The 16,205-nt window shown below is 39.9% G+C and overlaps 11 protein-coding genes and 1 non-coding gene across 12 annotated transcripts; 6 read left to right on the top strand and 6 right to left on the bottom strand.

Moving 5' to 3' along the window:
* Positions 1-169: 169 nt before the first annotated feature.
* Positions 170-388, top strand: KSH1 (Ksh1p; the record flags this gene model as incomplete). Its single annotated transcript, XM_037288324.1, has 1 exon — positions 170-388. One exon carries the CDS (start codon positions 170-172, stop codon positions 386-388), a length of 219 nt encoding a protein of 72 aa, XP_037144219.1.
* A 185-nt stretch (positions 389-573) lies between these two features.
* Positions 574-2,730, bottom strand: UTP25 (rRNA-binding ribosome biosynthesis protein UTP25; the record flags this gene model as incomplete). The annotated part of the gene is made up of 1 exon (XM_037288323.1): positions 574-2,730. One exon carries the CDS (start codon positions 2,728-2,730, stop codon positions 574-576), a length of 2,157 nt encoding a protein of 718 aa, XP_037144218.1.
* A 442-nt stretch (positions 2,731-3,172) lies between these two features.
* Positions 3,173-4,651, top strand: ICE2 (Ice2p; the record flags this gene model as incomplete). Its single annotated transcript, XM_037288322.1, has 1 exon — positions 3,173-4,651. One exon carries the CDS (start codon positions 3,173-3,175, stop codon positions 4,649-4,651), a length of 1,479 nt encoding a protein of 492 aa, XP_037144217.1.
* Positions 4,652-5,763: 1,112 nt separating this feature from the next.
* On the top strand, positions 5,764-6,765 carry SSN8 (cyclin-dependent protein serine/threonine kinase regulator SSN8; the record flags this gene model as incomplete). Its single annotated transcript, XM_037288321.1, has 1 exon — positions 5,764-6,765. The coding sequence occupies one exon, from the start codon at positions 5,764-5,766 to the stop codon at positions 6,763-6,765; it is 1,002 nt and encodes a 333-aa protein (XP_037144216.1).
* A 692-nt stretch (positions 6,766-7,457) lies between these two features.
* On the top strand, positions 7,458-7,529 carry HG535_0Dtrna6E. Its single transcript has one exon. It is a non-coding gene; the product is annotated as a tRNA-Glu (tRNA).
* A 136-nt stretch (positions 7,530-7,665) lies between these two features.
* On the bottom strand, positions 7,666-9,048 carry AVT7 (Avt7p; the record flags this gene model as incomplete). Its single annotated transcript, XM_037288320.1, has 1 exon — positions 7,666-9,048. One exon carries the CDS (start codon positions 9,046-9,048, stop codon positions 7,666-7,668), a length of 1,383 nt encoding a protein of 460 aa, XP_037144215.1.
* Positions 9,049-9,323: 275 nt separating this feature from the next.
* Positions 9,324-10,148, top strand: SIW14 (putative tyrosine protein phosphatase SIW14; the record flags this gene model as incomplete). Its single annotated transcript, XM_037288319.1, has 1 exon — positions 9,324-10,148. The coding sequence occupies one exon, from the start codon at positions 9,324-9,326 to the stop codon at positions 10,146-10,148; it is 825 nt and encodes a 274-aa protein (XP_037144214.1).
* A 37-nt stretch (positions 10,149-10,185) lies between these two features.
* AIM19 (Aim19p) lies at positions 10,186-10,665 on the bottom strand (the record flags this gene model as incomplete). Its single annotated transcript, XM_037288318.1, has 1 exon — positions 10,186-10,665. The coding sequence occupies one exon, from the start codon at positions 10,663-10,665 to the stop codon at positions 10,186-10,188; it is 480 nt and encodes a 159-aa protein (XP_037144213.1).
* A 305-nt stretch (positions 10,666-10,970) lies between these two features.
* HHT2 (histone H3) lies at positions 10,971-11,381 on the bottom strand (the record flags this gene model as incomplete). Its single annotated transcript, XM_037288317.1, has 1 exon — positions 10,971-11,381. The coding sequence occupies one exon, from the start codon at positions 11,379-11,381 to the stop codon at positions 10,971-10,973; it is 411 nt and encodes a 136-aa protein (XP_037144212.1).
* Positions 11,382-12,101: 720 nt separating this feature from the next.
* Positions 12,102-12,413, top strand: HHF2 (histone H4; the record flags this gene model as incomplete). The annotated part of the gene is made up of 1 exon (XM_037288316.1): positions 12,102-12,413. One exon carries the CDS (start codon positions 12,102-12,104, stop codon positions 12,411-12,413), a length of 312 nt encoding a protein of 103 aa, XP_037144211.1.
* A 173-nt stretch (positions 12,414-12,586) lies between these two features.
* Positions 12,587-14,170, bottom strand: HG535_0D01900 (glycosyltransferase family 15 protein; the record flags this gene model as incomplete). The annotated part of the gene is made up of 1 exon (XM_037288315.1): positions 12,587-14,170. One exon carries the CDS (start codon positions 14,168-14,170, stop codon positions 12,587-12,589), a length of 1,584 nt encoding a protein of 527 aa, XP_037144210.1.
* Positions 14,171-14,949: 779 nt separating this feature from the next.
* On the bottom strand, positions 14,950-16,023 carry SDS3 (Sds3p; the record flags this gene model as incomplete). Its single annotated transcript, XM_037288314.1, has 2 exons — positions 14,950-15,902; positions 16,011-16,023. The coding sequence occupies 2 exons, from the start codon at positions 16,021-16,023 to the stop codon at positions 14,950-14,952; spliced, it is 966 nt and encodes a 321-aa protein (XP_037144209.1).
* Between the last annotated feature and the right edge of the window lie 182 nt (positions 16,024-16,205).

Genomic DNA, 16,205 nt, shown 5'->3' with positions numbered 1-16,205 from the left:
AGACTTATTAGTATGAACATCGAAGAAGCTACAGATTAAAGAACTACTACGAGCCCAAAAAAAGGCAGGGAGGTTGTTGTTGCGAGCGGAGGACTATCTCAGTGAGACCGTTAGAGAATAGAAGTTTGTCCTGCCCTTTCCTTTTATCTTTACCTCGTGTTTCTTTGGAATGTCCGCATTATTCAATTTTAAGGCTTTACTACAAGTGCTTCTTCTTCTCATATGTTCGTGCACATATATCCACACCCAGTGGCCGTCGATCCTGGATCGCTATAAGGCACATGGAGTTTACGGAGCATTTTGGAAGATGGCACGCATCGGAGAAAGGGCTAGTCCCTACGTAAGTTTGGCCTGCATCATCATGGCCGTCAACCAACTGAACAGTTGATACCTTTGCACTAATAACGAAATGTAAAGGAAAGTTTTGCGATACATAAATATGTAGGTCAAGAAACCCTAACACTCGATGTATTATTTTGAGACTTTTTAGATTTTGCTGCTCGATATAAGCTTTCACACTCCAAGATTAATAAAAAAAAATCGAAAAGAAAAAAAACTTATCTAACTACTCAATTATTTGAATTCGTAAACTTCGTTTTGCGCATGCGTGAGAACTGCAGCTCTTTTGGTTCCGACTATTCTCTCCAGGGCTAGTCCATCAAGCTTACTGTACACACATCTTACCGTAGAAATATTCAAGTCGGCGTCACCCAGAAATGAGCTTTTGGCTATAAATCTTATAACTTCATTGTAAAACTCAGGATTAGTTGGTGGTTGATAGAATATTACGCTTTTGACACCCTTGATTTCGTAACGTCTGAAATGGTGCAATCTTTCGGTGTATAATAATACTTTAACGCGCCCCTGCTGGAACAACGCTCTGGCGCTGCCTAATTGTCTTTGATCAGAATATTCGTTGATATCTCCAAAGAGGAGCGTTGTCTTGTCCTTTAGATGATTACGAATCCTGATAAAGTCTGCATAATCAGGAATATAAAGCAGAATTCCATCTTCATAACCGGTCGAATTCACAATACCGGGTATAACGACGCTGGTGAAATATTTAAACCGCGAATTGGGTTCATCTACGATTGACGCTCCGCCAATATCAAATCTTTGAAATATTTGTCTTATATTGAAACCCAGCTGTTCAATACTTGAATCAGCAGGTGCCACTACATGATGATTCTTCCATCTACCTGCCCAATTACGACATCTATTGTTGATCAGAGAATTTGTCATCGGAGAGACGTATCTGGTGAATATCATGGTTTGCCTCAGTAACTTTGCCTGCTCATTGATGTACCACATTTTAACTCTACCAAAATCCGTATCATGTTGCTCTTGTGGAATCTTGTTGAGATGATCAAATATGGATAAAACATGAGAAAAATTCTGAAACTCAATTGAATGTAACTGATCAAAGATTGTTATTTCGATTGATGAAAGAAAGTCGTCTTGTCTCTTTTTCTTGTCTGTGTTTTCTATGATAAGTTGAAGACCCAACGGTGAACAGACAATAACATCCGATTGATAGAAATTGCTGTAGAGCTTGATGGCTTTTCTGGTGAACTTTAGACCAAGCACAAAAAAATCGTTGCTATTACCCTTAAAAACCTTTTGGAAAGACTTTGGTTTAGCTGAAGGTGGAACAGAGTCTTGATAAAATTGGTCGCGAAACTTTGATTTTTTGTCTACTTGATCTATTCCTGATTCTGAAATTATTTTTTCAACAACCGAGTATGCCGTATCTCTTGTTGGAACTACAATTAGTACCTTCGGTCTAGTGAAACCCTGATCTAAACATTCAGCGTCTGGATTATCACTTAGTCGTTGATTATTCTTTAAGATTCTGTCCCTTGTCTTGTAAATATGGTTTAAAACATGCAATACGTAGAGGTACCGATACTCATCTTCGTCTTTCCCGTATGACTCATACTCATACAACAAGTCGTTATATTGAAACATCGGATCCACAATTTCCTTTTGTAAAGTTGTTAGATTATTCGTGTTTGAATCAAGCAGATCATTTTGGACTTTTAACCTTTGCTTTAAGAAATATGAATGCAGAGATGGCTTACTTATATCAGGGACAATCAATTGCTTATCACTGTCCATTGACAGTTCTGGCTTCGAAAATATCATCTGTTCTTTATCTCCCATGTAAAATTTCTTCGTCTTGTACTTTATCTCTTTGTCCTTGAAGCCACGATCTAACTTGTTGATGAACTGCTCTGATACCTGGTTGAAATGGAACTCGAAAGGGTCCTTTACATCTTCAACATCATCCTCTGCGTCCATCACTTCTTCATCGGATTGATGCTCGTCCGCAACTCTTTCTAAGTTGTCTTCGAGCTCCTCAATTTCAGTGACTGTCTCAGCCTCTCCATCAGAACCTTCTAGAGGTTCTTTCCGATCATTTTTGATTTTTTTTTGGGGCTTCCTTTTGGGATGCTCTGATTTCAATATTGTCAGCAACGCCTGATATGCCCTCTCCTTGTTCTCATCATCCTCTTCGTCGGAGCGAATATGTTTTCGACGTTTTCCAGCAGACTCTTTATCCTGCACGACACTGTCGATATGACCTATGTCCTTATCACTGATCACTGGCCCATTCTCCTTATTATATCTGTGGTCAGCTCTTTTAATCGTTCTCAACTCTTTTCTACCTCTCTTTTTGAAACTGTTTGCGTTACCATCCTTACTGGCATAATTTCCAGCAATGCTCATATCTATAATACTATAATGTAATGCAATAAAAAGAGATAAAGGGAGAATTCGAAGAGCTATATTATCATTTAGTTTCCAACTACTTTCAATTTAGATGCGATGAGCTTAAAATTTTTATCAATCACAGCGCACGGTATGTTTTAGGTCGATTTGGCTGTTTGGTGATGAGCTCCGCGAATACCGCATCAACAAGAAGGACACACCTTTAAGGAATTCTTGATTGAATGGCGCTTATTTGTAAAGAAAATAGTGCTGTGAGCTGATTTCCGAGGTCCGAATAAGAGAAATACTGGAACTCAAATCTTCAGTACGGATCAAACAGCGAAACGGGAGCTAAAAATTGTCTTTTGCATGGTGAGCAAAGAGAGCGAATTTTACAGTGATCGATTGGTGTTTTCAGTACATTTTCTACTTTCAAGCTAGCTGCGAATTGTTTTAAAACATGCCAAAACTTTCACAGAGCTTTCTCCAGGGTATGAGAATGGCTTTGGCCTGTTTCTACTTGGTTTCCATATTGATCTCGATACCAGTGGCATTTAAGGTGGGCGGACTGTATTGTGGGCTATCATTTACGGTTACGATTTTCAATTTATACTTCATTACAACGACTTTGTCCATCATTGCACGCAGCTACGGAAACCATTTTCATGTGGTTTGGACGACATTTCTCTACTATCTGCAGCATTTTGTGATTGCTTCTCTGTTATATCTGTTTTTGTCAGGCTTTTCGAACGATGAATTGACAAGGGTTTTAGAAGATGGTTCGCAGCCTGAAAAATCTTTTGTAGATATGCTGAAGAGCAACGTTTTTTCAAGTCACTCTAACTGGATGCTATATTACTACTACTATCGTTTTATTGTGCAGCCATGGCAATTCACGTTATCTCATTTCACAGCATTTTTCGCTCTCTCCGAAGGGTTTTTTGCTGTTTTGGGGATTCAAGCTATTGGCGAGACTAATAGATGGTTACTCTATGAGCGTAATTCTAATACGTGGATTATTTCTTCACTGCTTACTTCGGGTGGTGTAATCACTGCGTCTCTTTATTACTTATACAGGATCTACGTGACACCAATATGGAACCTGTCAATACAGACAGCCTCTCTTTTGGGATTTACACTGTCGTTGGTTTGTGGGCTAGGCTTATATGGAATCATTAGTAAAAGTGGATCCGTAATAGAAAGCTCTCTGTTTTTCGCTTACATTGTTCGTTGTATTTATGAAATTTCACCAAAATTGGCTACTGCTGCAACCGATGAAATCCTAGAAGTATTCAAAGAGGCTTGGCAAAGACATCAAAGAACCTTATCTGGCACGAACAGCCTATTATCCTACTATCACGATATCGTTTTGAGCAATTTCGAAATGGTATGGGATTCAATTGTAACTAGAACCAAACAATCTGATCCGCTATACCAGAAATCCTCGTATCTAACATTAGAAAGATTCAGTAAACTTTGGTTTAGATTGAAACCCGTTTGGGGGCTCGTTAAGAATTTTACTGCCTCCGTACCGTCGTCCATAAATGGTATGTTTCAAGTTACTCTAAAGATGGCAGCGGAGTCTGTATCCCCCGCTATAGTTATAAATCTTTGTTTCAGGATACTCATCTTTTATTCAGCAACAAAGATAATACCTGCATTACAGCGCAAAAGTCCAACTGAATTGAGGAAAAGTCGTCGCATGCTGAGCCTGATATATTGGTACAGCCCATGTATACTAATTGCTATGTACACCCATCTGATTTTGCAGTATTCAGGCGAGTTGAGTGGTGATTTATGTTTATGGGGCTGTAATTCCAAGTGGTTCAATTCCGACCAGCCTAAAATTTTAGTAGACTCATGGGGATTTTGGAACTGGTGTAATATTTTTTGGACTATTTTGATATATGGTAGCGAACTGATAGGAGGGAAAAAATAGTCTAGTGTGGTTTATCACTTCGTCATGAAAAAGCATTGCATAGCACATTATTTCCCTCCAACTGAAACTTGAAGACGGAAATATTGTCCCATTTCATTCCATCAAGATTTTTAAGTACGATACATAAATAATCTTTAAGATTGATTTACGATTTGAAGATAAAAACCTTCCACACAGTATTGTTTTCTATGGACCAACGAAGAATTGAAGAAATGGAAATTAAAAAATCAGTTATAATAATAAAAGCAAGTCTCGTCCATGCCTTTTGGCTCAGAGCTTGACTCTATGTTGCATTGGTATTTCATCATGATATTCCAGTCTCATTCCAAGTTGAAATCTAGTTGCTCCAAACATTAATGCTCAAAAGGAAAAATCGTCTGACTTTTGACATTTTGAATCCATGGAGCGATAGATGATATTTACAGAATTATGCAGTTTGGCGCATTTGACTACGCAAAAACTTCTTAAAAGCTTCAAACTGTGAAAAAAAAAAGTGAATCCATGAGCCGAGTAGTAAGCTCCATTGGGTTATCCAATGCCAAGGGCGTTGGACAATCGTCATAACTATCGTTTGAAATCTAACTGATTTCCCTACCGAAATTCACTGGAGCGAGTTGCCCCAGGACAGAAAGCAAACACAAAGCGCAAAAGAGCACCTCGCGTTAACTTAATGAGTTGATTTAATAATTAAAATTTTTAAATCTCATTGCGTTTCCGCATACGGACTGGTCGGAGACTTTCTACCCAAAGCATAATACTTGAATGATTCTCACATTCTAGTTTGCAAGCTTCGAACAGTGACGATTCTTCGGCCATGGATTGTTTTTCTGAAAAAAAGAACGGAAAGTAATAAGAAATGGTTAGTATTCTTTATCTTCCAAATTTCAAACGGCTGTCCTTTATATACCAAAAGTTTTTTGAATGCTCATCGAAAATTTTTATTGTCCTTTTTGACGTTGTTCGGACAGAGATCAAGCATGGGCCGGACATTCGTCATTTCACATTTGTCAATATGGATCTCCTACAGATGAAAGTGATCGAGTAATAAGGGAAGAGATGTATTTTAGAGGCTGTTGAGTGTGTTCAAATTGAGAACTTAGCAATTATAAACAATGTCTGGAAGTTATTGGACGTCCACCCAGAGAAATAAGTGGCAATTCACCAAGGATTCGCTCGCTAAAGAGAGAGAAAAGCTTTGGATCATGGAATGTCAGCTGTTTCCGCAGGGTTTGAATATAGTTATGGATGGTAAGACGAATGGGTCTGAGCGATCAATGACTAAAAATATCGCTATCACGCATCGAGATTTGCATTATGATAGAGACTATAATTTGCGAATATATTGCTATTTTTTAGTAATGAAATTAGGCAGAAGATTAAACATTAGACAATGCGCCCTGGCGACAGCTCATGTGTACCTTTCTAGGTTTTTACTGCGTGTATCGGTACGAGAAATCAACTTATATCTTTTGGTGACAACCTGCGTTTATTTGGCCTGCAAGGTTGAGGAGAGTCCGCAATATATAAGAACGTTGGTTAGTGAGGCGAGATCACTATGGCCGGAGTTTGTGCCACCAGATCCGACGAAGGTGACAGAATTTGAGTTTTATCTGATAGAGGAGTTGCAGAGCTTTCTAATTGTGCATCATCCTTACAAGTCTATGGAGCAAATAGTCGATGTTTTGAAGGAGCCACCTTTTGAGTTGCGTTTGTCCCAAGACGAGCTGCAAAGTTGCTGGTCTCTGATAAACGACAGCTATATCAATGACGCGCATTTAATATACCCACCGCATATCATTGCTATTGCATGCCTTTTCATTACAATTTGCATAAGGGGCCGATCAGCTAAGAATTCCCTGTCCAGTTCTACAGCGTCCGCCGACACTATGAACCAAGACGATCCAGTATTCATGAAGACTCTTAAACAGCAGGAGTTATTTAACCGATTTATAGCAGAATCACAAGTGGACCTAGAAGAAGTTATGGATACTATTCAGGGCCTAATAACTCTATATGAGCATTGGGACAAGTATCATGAGCCTTGGATCAAATTTTTACTTCATGCATTATACTTGCGTCCAGGTACGCCACCTCCTTCTGTTTCCTCGTCTTAATGGGACCAAATACTTCAACATGGTGATCGAATCCTGGAACGGATGATGTGTTAGACACCAGCTCATCATAAATGCGAAAACTATCGGGCCTTTAATTGTGTTGAATTATAAATCGATGTTTTGATAGAAGCAAAATATTATGAAAGAGACAAACTGCGAGAACAAGAAACAGCACCTTTGAAATGACAAAATAAAAGGAATAAAGTCAGATGAAGCCCTAACAGAATATCAATCGATATCAAAAGATATCGGATGATAATCTATCGCGAGACGTTTACAATTCAGGAATCTGACTACGAAGGAGTCTATGGCATGGAACATGAAATAACAGTTGTACTGTGGATTCTATGGGACTAGCAATGGTGTGATGACGATGAAAATTCTTCCCTCGTCGTCCTCTCTTATGGTTCAATAGGCGCGAAGTATTAGGTATAAATACTGACGTATTTTCCAGATATTAATCCAAGTTCAATTAGTTTTATCTCAATTCATGATATAGAAAATCAAGGAATTATATATCTCTATAATTGAATATCATAGTATCATCATCAATGTCAAACCAAGTTACTATCGACAACGCCGAAGAAAACATTCTTTCCAAATATTAATTGCTCCGAATGTAACTGTCTCAATTCAGAATGTTCTGCATAATATACCATTAAGAAATTCTCTACTAACATAACAAGTACTAATCCGATGTAGTGTAACGGCTATCACATCACGCTCTCACCGTGGAAACCGGGGTTCGACTCCCCGCTTCGGAGTTTATTTTTTCATTTACTTCACTTCACATCTCGAAAATAAGATCATTGTGGAACACAACTCTTTTAATATTACAGACGGCAATCCTACCACTCCATTCGATTTTTAATGCTATAAAGTTATTAAAAGATTATTATTCTAGTTGTTACCATGAAAAAAAATCACGTATAAGGAGAAAAATGTAACTGCCAAGCCGAACCACACCAGCAGCGCACTGCAACCTCTATAGAACCTATCTTTTGGAGAAACCATCTGACCTACCGCTAAGGAATCTGTTCCAATAAGCTTGTACCCGAAAAGACCAGGTAAAGTAAATGAAATTGAAGTGGAACCCGTGGCTCCCACCAGAGACAATACGAGTGCGAACGAGGTAACGCGCAATGAGAGAAAGAACATCACAAATAACAAGATAGCAGTGCTAACATAAAATCTGCGCTGTGGAAATGGAACATCGTGTGTAATGCTTGTATTATTTTCGACACTGACCACCGCTTCATGCGACTCGTGAGTCTGATCAGATGCCAATGACTCGTTGTCATCATCTTGTATGGAGAGTCTAATTGGGATCTCGCTTGATCTAGTATTTAGTTCACTATGAGGTTGTTTCTCGAACTTTAACTTCCCCCATACGATCATGTTATTAACAGATATACGACATGGGTGAAATAAGAGCGGAAACGATAAAATGACCATGGTCCCTAAACATAGCTTGCCAAGGAAAACCCATGGAGAATCCGCGTCGTAATTTAAAATAATGTTGCCTGATACATTGCTGCCAAAAGTCAGATATCCAGTTATACCTATGGCCATAAAAAGTGTTGTAGCAATGGATAAAGACCAGCCAATGACAGTAGAAATATTTGAAAGCGAGTTATCTTCCAATTCGTTAATTATACTGCACAAATTCATGGAACCTGTGAATGCAAATATAATAATGCTAAACGTAGACAGCAATCCGCTATAATCATAAACCTTGAACCAATACACGTCCCCCCTAAAAGCTTTGTAATTATCTGTAAGAATGACATCGTAGACAAATATTGAGAGAACAAGCAAAGATATGTACCCAAGTGCAAACAGACCGAGTATACTAGAATATCTTAAGCTATCCAACTTTCTGAGTGTACAAAGTGGAACTATTAACAGTGCTGAACCCAAAATCCAATACTCGCGAGTACCCCCAAATAATCCCGGGAAAATGTCACCAATGAGAACAAGATAACTCAGACCAACACCAAAACATTGAATGAACATTGCTAAATCGAAAAGAGGAGACAAGGAAGGATATGTTAGCATGCAAAATGTGAAAAAAGAAGAGTTTCTGGGGTTGATCAAAGTCTTGGAACATTTGCCAAGTACAAAAAGACCAAAGGCTGATGTTACCGCTGCCAGTAGTATCAACAGAGACCCAACTAATATGCCGTCATTCCGAAAAGCATATGGAACTGCCAGGACACCAGCACCGACGATAGTTTTTAATAAGTTTGCACTGGACGACAAAACAGTAGCAGTTGGTTCCATTAGAAACTAACGACTGTAAACCTCGAACGCTTGACTTGAAATTTAGGTGGCCTTCTTACCACTCCCTTTATGTTATTGTTTTCGTAGTTTGTTGCATTGAAGTATTTGAAGTGGCCTCTTCCAATCAGCCAATTTCCGCTGGCGCGGATATCCCGCCTGGTGAAAAAACAATTTGAACTAAAATGTTAAGTGATAATGGAATGCAATAAGAAAAGTATACAATCTATTGATCGAGGGGGCCTCGTAATCATTTTATATTCTAGAGTTCAAAAAAAATGACAGGTTCCAATAATGAAACTGGCGAAGCAAGTGCTATCGATAGTCTAATAGAAAATGAAGCGGAAATTATACGACTGATACAAAAGGATGTCAGTATGCTGAGAGACAATGGTAATGGCAATGATATTCACAGAATTATCAATGAGGATAAGATATTGAAAGGAGAATTTGAACATATTCTACAGAGATTTCATGATAATTGCAAGAGAGAAGACGGACAACTATTAGAAGAGGATGAGGAAGACTTGTTTGATAAGGATGAGCATATGACTAAAAGCGAGGAAAAGCGTGAATTCCAAAGTGAAGCACAGCAAGAGGAAGTAATACCGCCAGAGAACTTCAGTCATGTAGCGGGGGAAATATATCGCAGTAGCTTTCCAAGGGTTGAAAACTTCCAGTTTTTACAGACAAGATTAAAGTTGAAATCAATTCTGGTCCTGATACCGGAAGAGTATCCAGCGGAAAATAAAGAATTTTTGGAAAAATCGGGTATTAAACTGTATCAGGTTGGCATGAGTGGTAATAAGGAACCGTTCGTGAACATACCGTCGGATTTACTTACAAAAGCTCTGGAGATTGTGTTAAATCCAGACCATCAACCGGTGTTAATTCACTGCAACAGAGGTAAGCACAGAACCGGTTGTTTAATCGGATGCATACGTAAATTACAAAATTGGTCTTTAACAATGATATTTGACGAATACAGAAGATTTGCATTCCCCAAGGCAAGAGCCTTGGATCAGCAATTTATTGAGATGTATGACGATAAAGAGATAATTACTCTAGCAAATAAGAAAAACTGGCTTCCTATACAATGGTAATTTTCATACATATATAAACATATTTTATTTGCTTCCTTCATGAAAAGCCTCCAGAGATGAATCTTCTACCATACAAATATGCATTACCCAATGAGATTGTACTTAACATCAGCGGCCATACTTTGCCATACCTGAGACTCTTGAGCGAGCCACGCCCGCCTACAATTAAGTACAAAGTCGACCATGCAGCCAAGAATCCACATCCGCTTTCTAGATCGCCGTCATGTATCATCCATGCTCCCAGTGCCTGTGCACCACCGAAGAGCAGCGCCGTTTTCTTTGTAGGTCCTAGGTATTTCGGTTTCGTTAGCATATTCGCCAACCGTGAGCTAGCTGATCTCTGAGCCACAGAAACTGGTGAAACTGTCGCTGGCGATATGATTGGCGTCAGCAATAACATAGAGCAGTTTAGCAGTGCTGGCGTTGGGGTATCCGTGTAGCTAAATAGCTGCTTCCCATTTGGCTTCTCCGGAACTGGACTCTTGAGACGGCCCTGTGCATCTGCTGGGTTCTCCATAGTGATTCGACCTGTCTGCAACTTGTAGCGACAACCCCGACCCTGACTTGTTCTACAAGTGACATTCGCTGTTGAAGTAGTTCAGCAGAGAATCCTTTTTTCACCCCAGTTCCCCAGTCCCCCCTTCCGCAAAAAAAACATAACTAAAACCTGTTATCGTTGATAGTATAAATATACATATTGCACTAAATTTATATTTAACATCCCATTATTATCGATTAACCATTACAAATAACATAAAAGTAGAAACTTACTCTTTGAATGGTATGACACACACCCGCTTTCCAACTCAAAAGACGTCACGTTCACGATCTTTCACCTCTCAATCTTCTAGCCAGCTTGATATCCTTCTTCTGGATGGTGACACGCTTGGCGTGGATGGCTGCCAAATTGGTGTCTTCAAACAGAGAGACCAAGTACGCTTCAACCGACTCTTGCAAGGCCCCGATGGCTGAAGATTGGAACCTCAAGTCTGTCTTGAAATCCTGCGCGATCTCCCTGACCAATCTCTGGAAGGGCAGCTTTCTGATCAAAAGTTCGGTCGATTTTTGAAATCTTCTGATTTCTCTCAACGCGACGGTACCTGGCTTATATCTGTGTGGTTTCTTGACACCACCGGTAGATGGTGCGGACTTTCTGGCTGCCTTGGAGGCCAGCTGCTTTCTTGGTGCTTTACCACCTGTGGATTTTCTTGCTGTTTGCTTAGTTCTAGCCATTGCTGCTTTCCCTTTCTGTGCTACTGGTTGATTCTAGTCCAAGAGTGACAAGAAAATTCATCTGTAAAACTGACCGATTGCATCCCGTTTAAATATCGTAAAAATCGCCATCAATGCATGATAAGACACCACGACGAATTGCCATACAAATTCCCGAGATTCAATTATGGCCCATTCGTACCGAGTAGAAAACCTGTTTGGGCCCGTTCTGGTGGCTTCGCACTGCAACAGCTCGTGGCGCGAAGCTCTGAGCACGACCGCATTGTTGACACGGGCGCCGTGTCACGCGAGAAGACAGCCGGTCTCAGAATTTCGCATTCTTTTTTCATAATTCATCAGTTTCTTCTCTTCTTATGGTCGTATGCTGTGCGACGACCGCGTAGTGCAGGCCGTTCTGAAAGTTTCGGGGAAACGCCTCGTCCCCTTTTAGATGATTGTTGAAGTGTGCATAATGAACGTCGAATCGTGGTTTTGCACACTAAATTCGTGTTTTAGAGCGTGAATTTACCGGCTCCCATAGTATGGAAGATTATGAGGCCTCCTGTTGGGGCGAGTAGCGTGGAACGAAGGACGTTGCGTTTCGCTGCACGCAAAGATGGATAAATGATTATATAACCAGCGAGTTTTTCTCCTGTAGTTCGTCCCATACCTTTCTTTCAAGCTCTTTTATGAGTATAGACAAAGGCAAGAAAACAAAAACAAAGCTAATATATATATACAATGTCCGGTAGAGGTAAAGGTGGTAAAGGTCTAGGAAAAGGTGGTGCCAAGCGTCACAGAAAGATTCTTAGAGATAACATTCAAGGTATCACAAAACCAGCCATCAGAAGACTGGCAAGAAGAGGTGGTGTCAAGCGTATTTCGGGTTTGATTTACGAAGAAGTTAGAGCCGTCTTGAAAACGTTTCTGGAAAGTGTTATCAGGGACGCTGTCACATATACAGAACACGCCAAGAGAAAGACTGTCACATCGTTGGATGTGGTGTACGCGTTGAAGAGGCAAGGTAGAACTTTGTATGGTTTCGGCGGTTAGTCATGGAAAGTGTATTTTCGATAGCTTTTGGGTAAACATAAAAATAACAGACTGTATCTACATTTCATACATATATAGATCATCTTCATTAAATTAGAGAATTTTATCAGGGTCAATGGTGTTTTTTTCAGAAAAATTTTTGTATGTGTGTATGTGTGCGTAATTGTGTCTATTTACTGGGCGGCAAAGTGAGATTCGTAATCGCGCTCGATGCTGGACTCGATTTCCTGGGCATTCATGTTGGGCACGAAACCTCCGCTTTCCAGGAATGAATCGCTGGCAGACACCAGGGAGGCCCAGAGATCTATACACTCGTACGCGCGGTCCTCTATATCTTTCCTTCTCTTGCTGCACTTGCATCTGCAGCCAGATCCTGCTGCGGTCCCTGTGTCGTATGAGTTCCACAGGCCGGCTCTGCGTTTGAACCTGTCTTCGAACGGCATGTAGGGCAGTTGGCCATGGCCTACTTTCTTTTCCTGTTGGAAACCGTTCCAGTTCTTGGGGCAATGCTGGACGTCGGCGTGGCGGTAGCCGATATCTCTGAAATAGTGTATATCGTCAACATCCAACATCATCCCAAGCCCGAGGGAATGGATTGGGGCGTCTCCCCATCTTTCTCTCCAAAAACCGCCGCTCTTCTCTAGAAACTCAAAGTATGAATTGTAAAAATCGTTGTCAAAAACGTCGATCCTTGCGATCTCAAAATTTGACCAGAAATGGCATAAGTTGTACTCCTGATTATCGAATTTGTCCTCTTTGGTCGGTATTTTCGATTTTGCTCTCCTAATCAGCATGTGCATCCCCATGCTGTCCTCATCAAATTCTTTTGTGTCAAACATATGGTCAATTGCAACCTTTTCGCTCATTTTTGGTTCGACGTCTTCTTCGTGATTGACAAATTCCGACAGCTCTTCATCATCGGTGTCCAGAATATCATAGTTTGTGACAAATAAGTTCCACAGATTACCCACTTTGACTCGATTTTCACGAATGAAGGCCCTAGTGTATCGGAAAAGATTGGGTACACTCCAATAAATCTCCGGGAGTACGACGGTAAATCCGTACTTCTTATTGGTTTTGGCCATTTCGTAAAAAGGATCGTACGATATATCACAGAAAAACTCTACATCTGGTTCCAGCCTCCAATACCACTCATGTCTCCTTACCAGTGGATGCTTGTAGAAAATACCAGAATAAAATCGACACATCTTGTGGTATGATTCCATGTGCGCATATAAAATACCTCTATCACCTTGTTCTTGAATAGCGTTCTTAAATGCAAAAGTATCGCGGATATCTTCAGGAAACTCCCAATCAGTCTCTTCAATCATGCCAAAATCAACTTCGGCGTTAGTCATCGAAGTAATTCGCAATTTGAATTCTTCCGTGAATGGCTCGTTATTCAAGAAAACATATGGGTACTGAAACCATTGGTTGAAATGAGTCTCTATACTTTGCATCGTTTTCAAAACTTCGTCCATTTCCTCATTTCTAGTCAACATAACGAATGTCGCATTCATCTTGGTGTAATATGGATCCTCCAAGTATTCAGGGGTATCGACACATCCTTTGAAGAAAACGCCATCCCTCTTTGTGATTATTTCCTCATTAGCGAGGGATGTACTGGAATTTCTAGCACCTAGCGTTAAAACTAGTAAAGTAGGGAATAATATTATAACGAGACAACTTATAATGACTCTATATTTACCCAGTATTCGTCTACATCGCCTTTTGAAGTGGAGATTCCATTTAAGCATCTTTTACAATGGCAGATCCTTATAAGCAATTACACATGTAGAACTAATTTCACCTTCTTAAACTGAAGCGCCTTGAAATACGAATATATTGCTCACTTGCTTCGTTCGTAAATATCCGCTTGATTCGAAGATAGCCGTTTTGACGTAAAAATATCGGAAAAACAGACGCAACCAAAAGACTCTTTTAATGGTTTTAGAATGGATGGCCCATTCAGATATGTATGATAGAAATTGTTTTGCTGGAGAGAAATATGAATATGAAGAGTGATAATTTTTCATCATCTTCATCAAGTGCACATGTTTTTTACACAAACAGCCGTTATATATATATATTGAAGAGTCGCTTTTCATCGGCACAACTGTAAAACTAGTATACGGAAAAGTCCATGCTAGAATGTTCAACTTACACCAGAGTTTTCTTTTATACAGCGCTCAACTTGTGCAACACCTCCTTCTCGTGATTAGCTTTCCATTGTGCCATGTAAACAAGTTAAGCGAAGTACATTAACAAAAAGTGTGCTCGTTGCGTACTTCGAATGGTCCAACGCGAATACAGGTCTGACGCATGCACTTCCTCTGGTTACTTTATGCCTACTGTTACAGATGGTTTCTTGGTTGCTATAGTTACAATCCTGCTCCGTAGCTCAGGATACGAAGGAAATAATGAGATTTGCATATTTATTTTGAAATTTGCACGAACAGCCTGTGCCATGATTTTATAATCTCCTCATGCTCAAGCAGTTCAAAAGATATTCTCGAAGCTTATCCCACGACAAAGCTCATTCCACGACACGACTTTTGAATGGTGCGGGTGGTTGGCTGGTCAACTGCCTTATGAAAGCTATATCGTCCTTTACTTCATCTGGCTTCAACGACTGGAGTGGAGGCGCTGCTTTTGCTGTATATCGTTGAGATGTTCTGTGCTTCTTTTTGTCGTTAGCTTTACTCTCGGATTCCTTTTCGCCAAATAGCAGCGTATGAAGATTCCCGCTATCGCTTATTGATTGAAGGAAATCAGTGTCAGAGTTGACGTCAGTACGGGGCTCGTTGTTGGTCTGCCTGGAAAGAGTGCTAATTTTACCGTTGAGGTTCGTTACAACGTTACTAGAGGAATTGGTCTGGAAATCTGATTCGTCTGCGTTTTTCCCTAGTCTTGAGGAACCATTTACTCCCTTCACTCCCACACGTTTTCTGAGAAACCTTCTTTCATTCCCAGTATCTGTAGCACTTTCATTCTGAGACTCCCTACCAAGCTCATTAGACGAGGATTCCCAACCACTAGCCGTATGGCTTCTTGTATATTTTTGAAATTTTGTTCTGGTATAGTCCATCGCATACGAATGTGTATTCGCAACATCCATCAGTAGCCTGTCTTCTTGCAGCTGCTTTATCTTCTGTTCGATAGACTCATACAGTTTCTCCTTACACAATTTGACCAATTTTTCATGCTCTGCTTTCGCACTTTCAATGTCCTCTTGAAACTCTATACTGGAGCGAGATACTCTGTACTCTTCATATAGACGCAGTCTTACTAACTCCAAATCTCTTGCTTCTTCCAAATCACGTACTTTACGAATATACGCTTTATTGTTGCCCTGGTGCAATGTAGTCAAATCTGTTTGTAAAGAAGTCAAACGATTTTTGTAATGCGAATCCTTGTCCAATATGAAGTTGTGGTAAATCTTACTTACCTTTGTTTCGATGTTATGCCTTCTTTTATCCTTTCGAGATACTGTCAAGAACAAAGATGGTATTATAAGTTAGTCCATCATGCCGCCATTCATTGGTCCCTTCCCGCTGAAACTTTCGAAGGGGATGAGAAAAAAGTTATTTAACATACGTTCTTGATTCATTTGTTTCTGATTCATACCATGTAAGAAAACACTTCTACCTTTTCTGTTTGACTTCTGGGTACTTACTACAATAGACTCTTGAAATATATTCCTTTATTCTTTTTTCCGTGATTATTCAATTTTAAAAACAAGCGATAAAAGAAAAAGAAAACTTAGTGGAAAATCTATTTTATAGGCTACTC

Source organism: Zygotorulaspora mrakii, chromosome 4 (genome assembly GCF_013402915.1).
Source record: "Zygotorulaspora mrakii chromosome 4, complete sequence".
NCBI classification, from domain to species: Eukaryota; Fungi; Ascomycota; class Saccharomycetes; order Saccharomycetales; family Saccharomycetaceae; genus Zygotorulaspora; species Zygotorulaspora mrakii.
The sequence above is the reverse complement of the archived record's forward strand: the minus strand, read 5'-3'. Positions and strand labels throughout refer to the sequence as shown.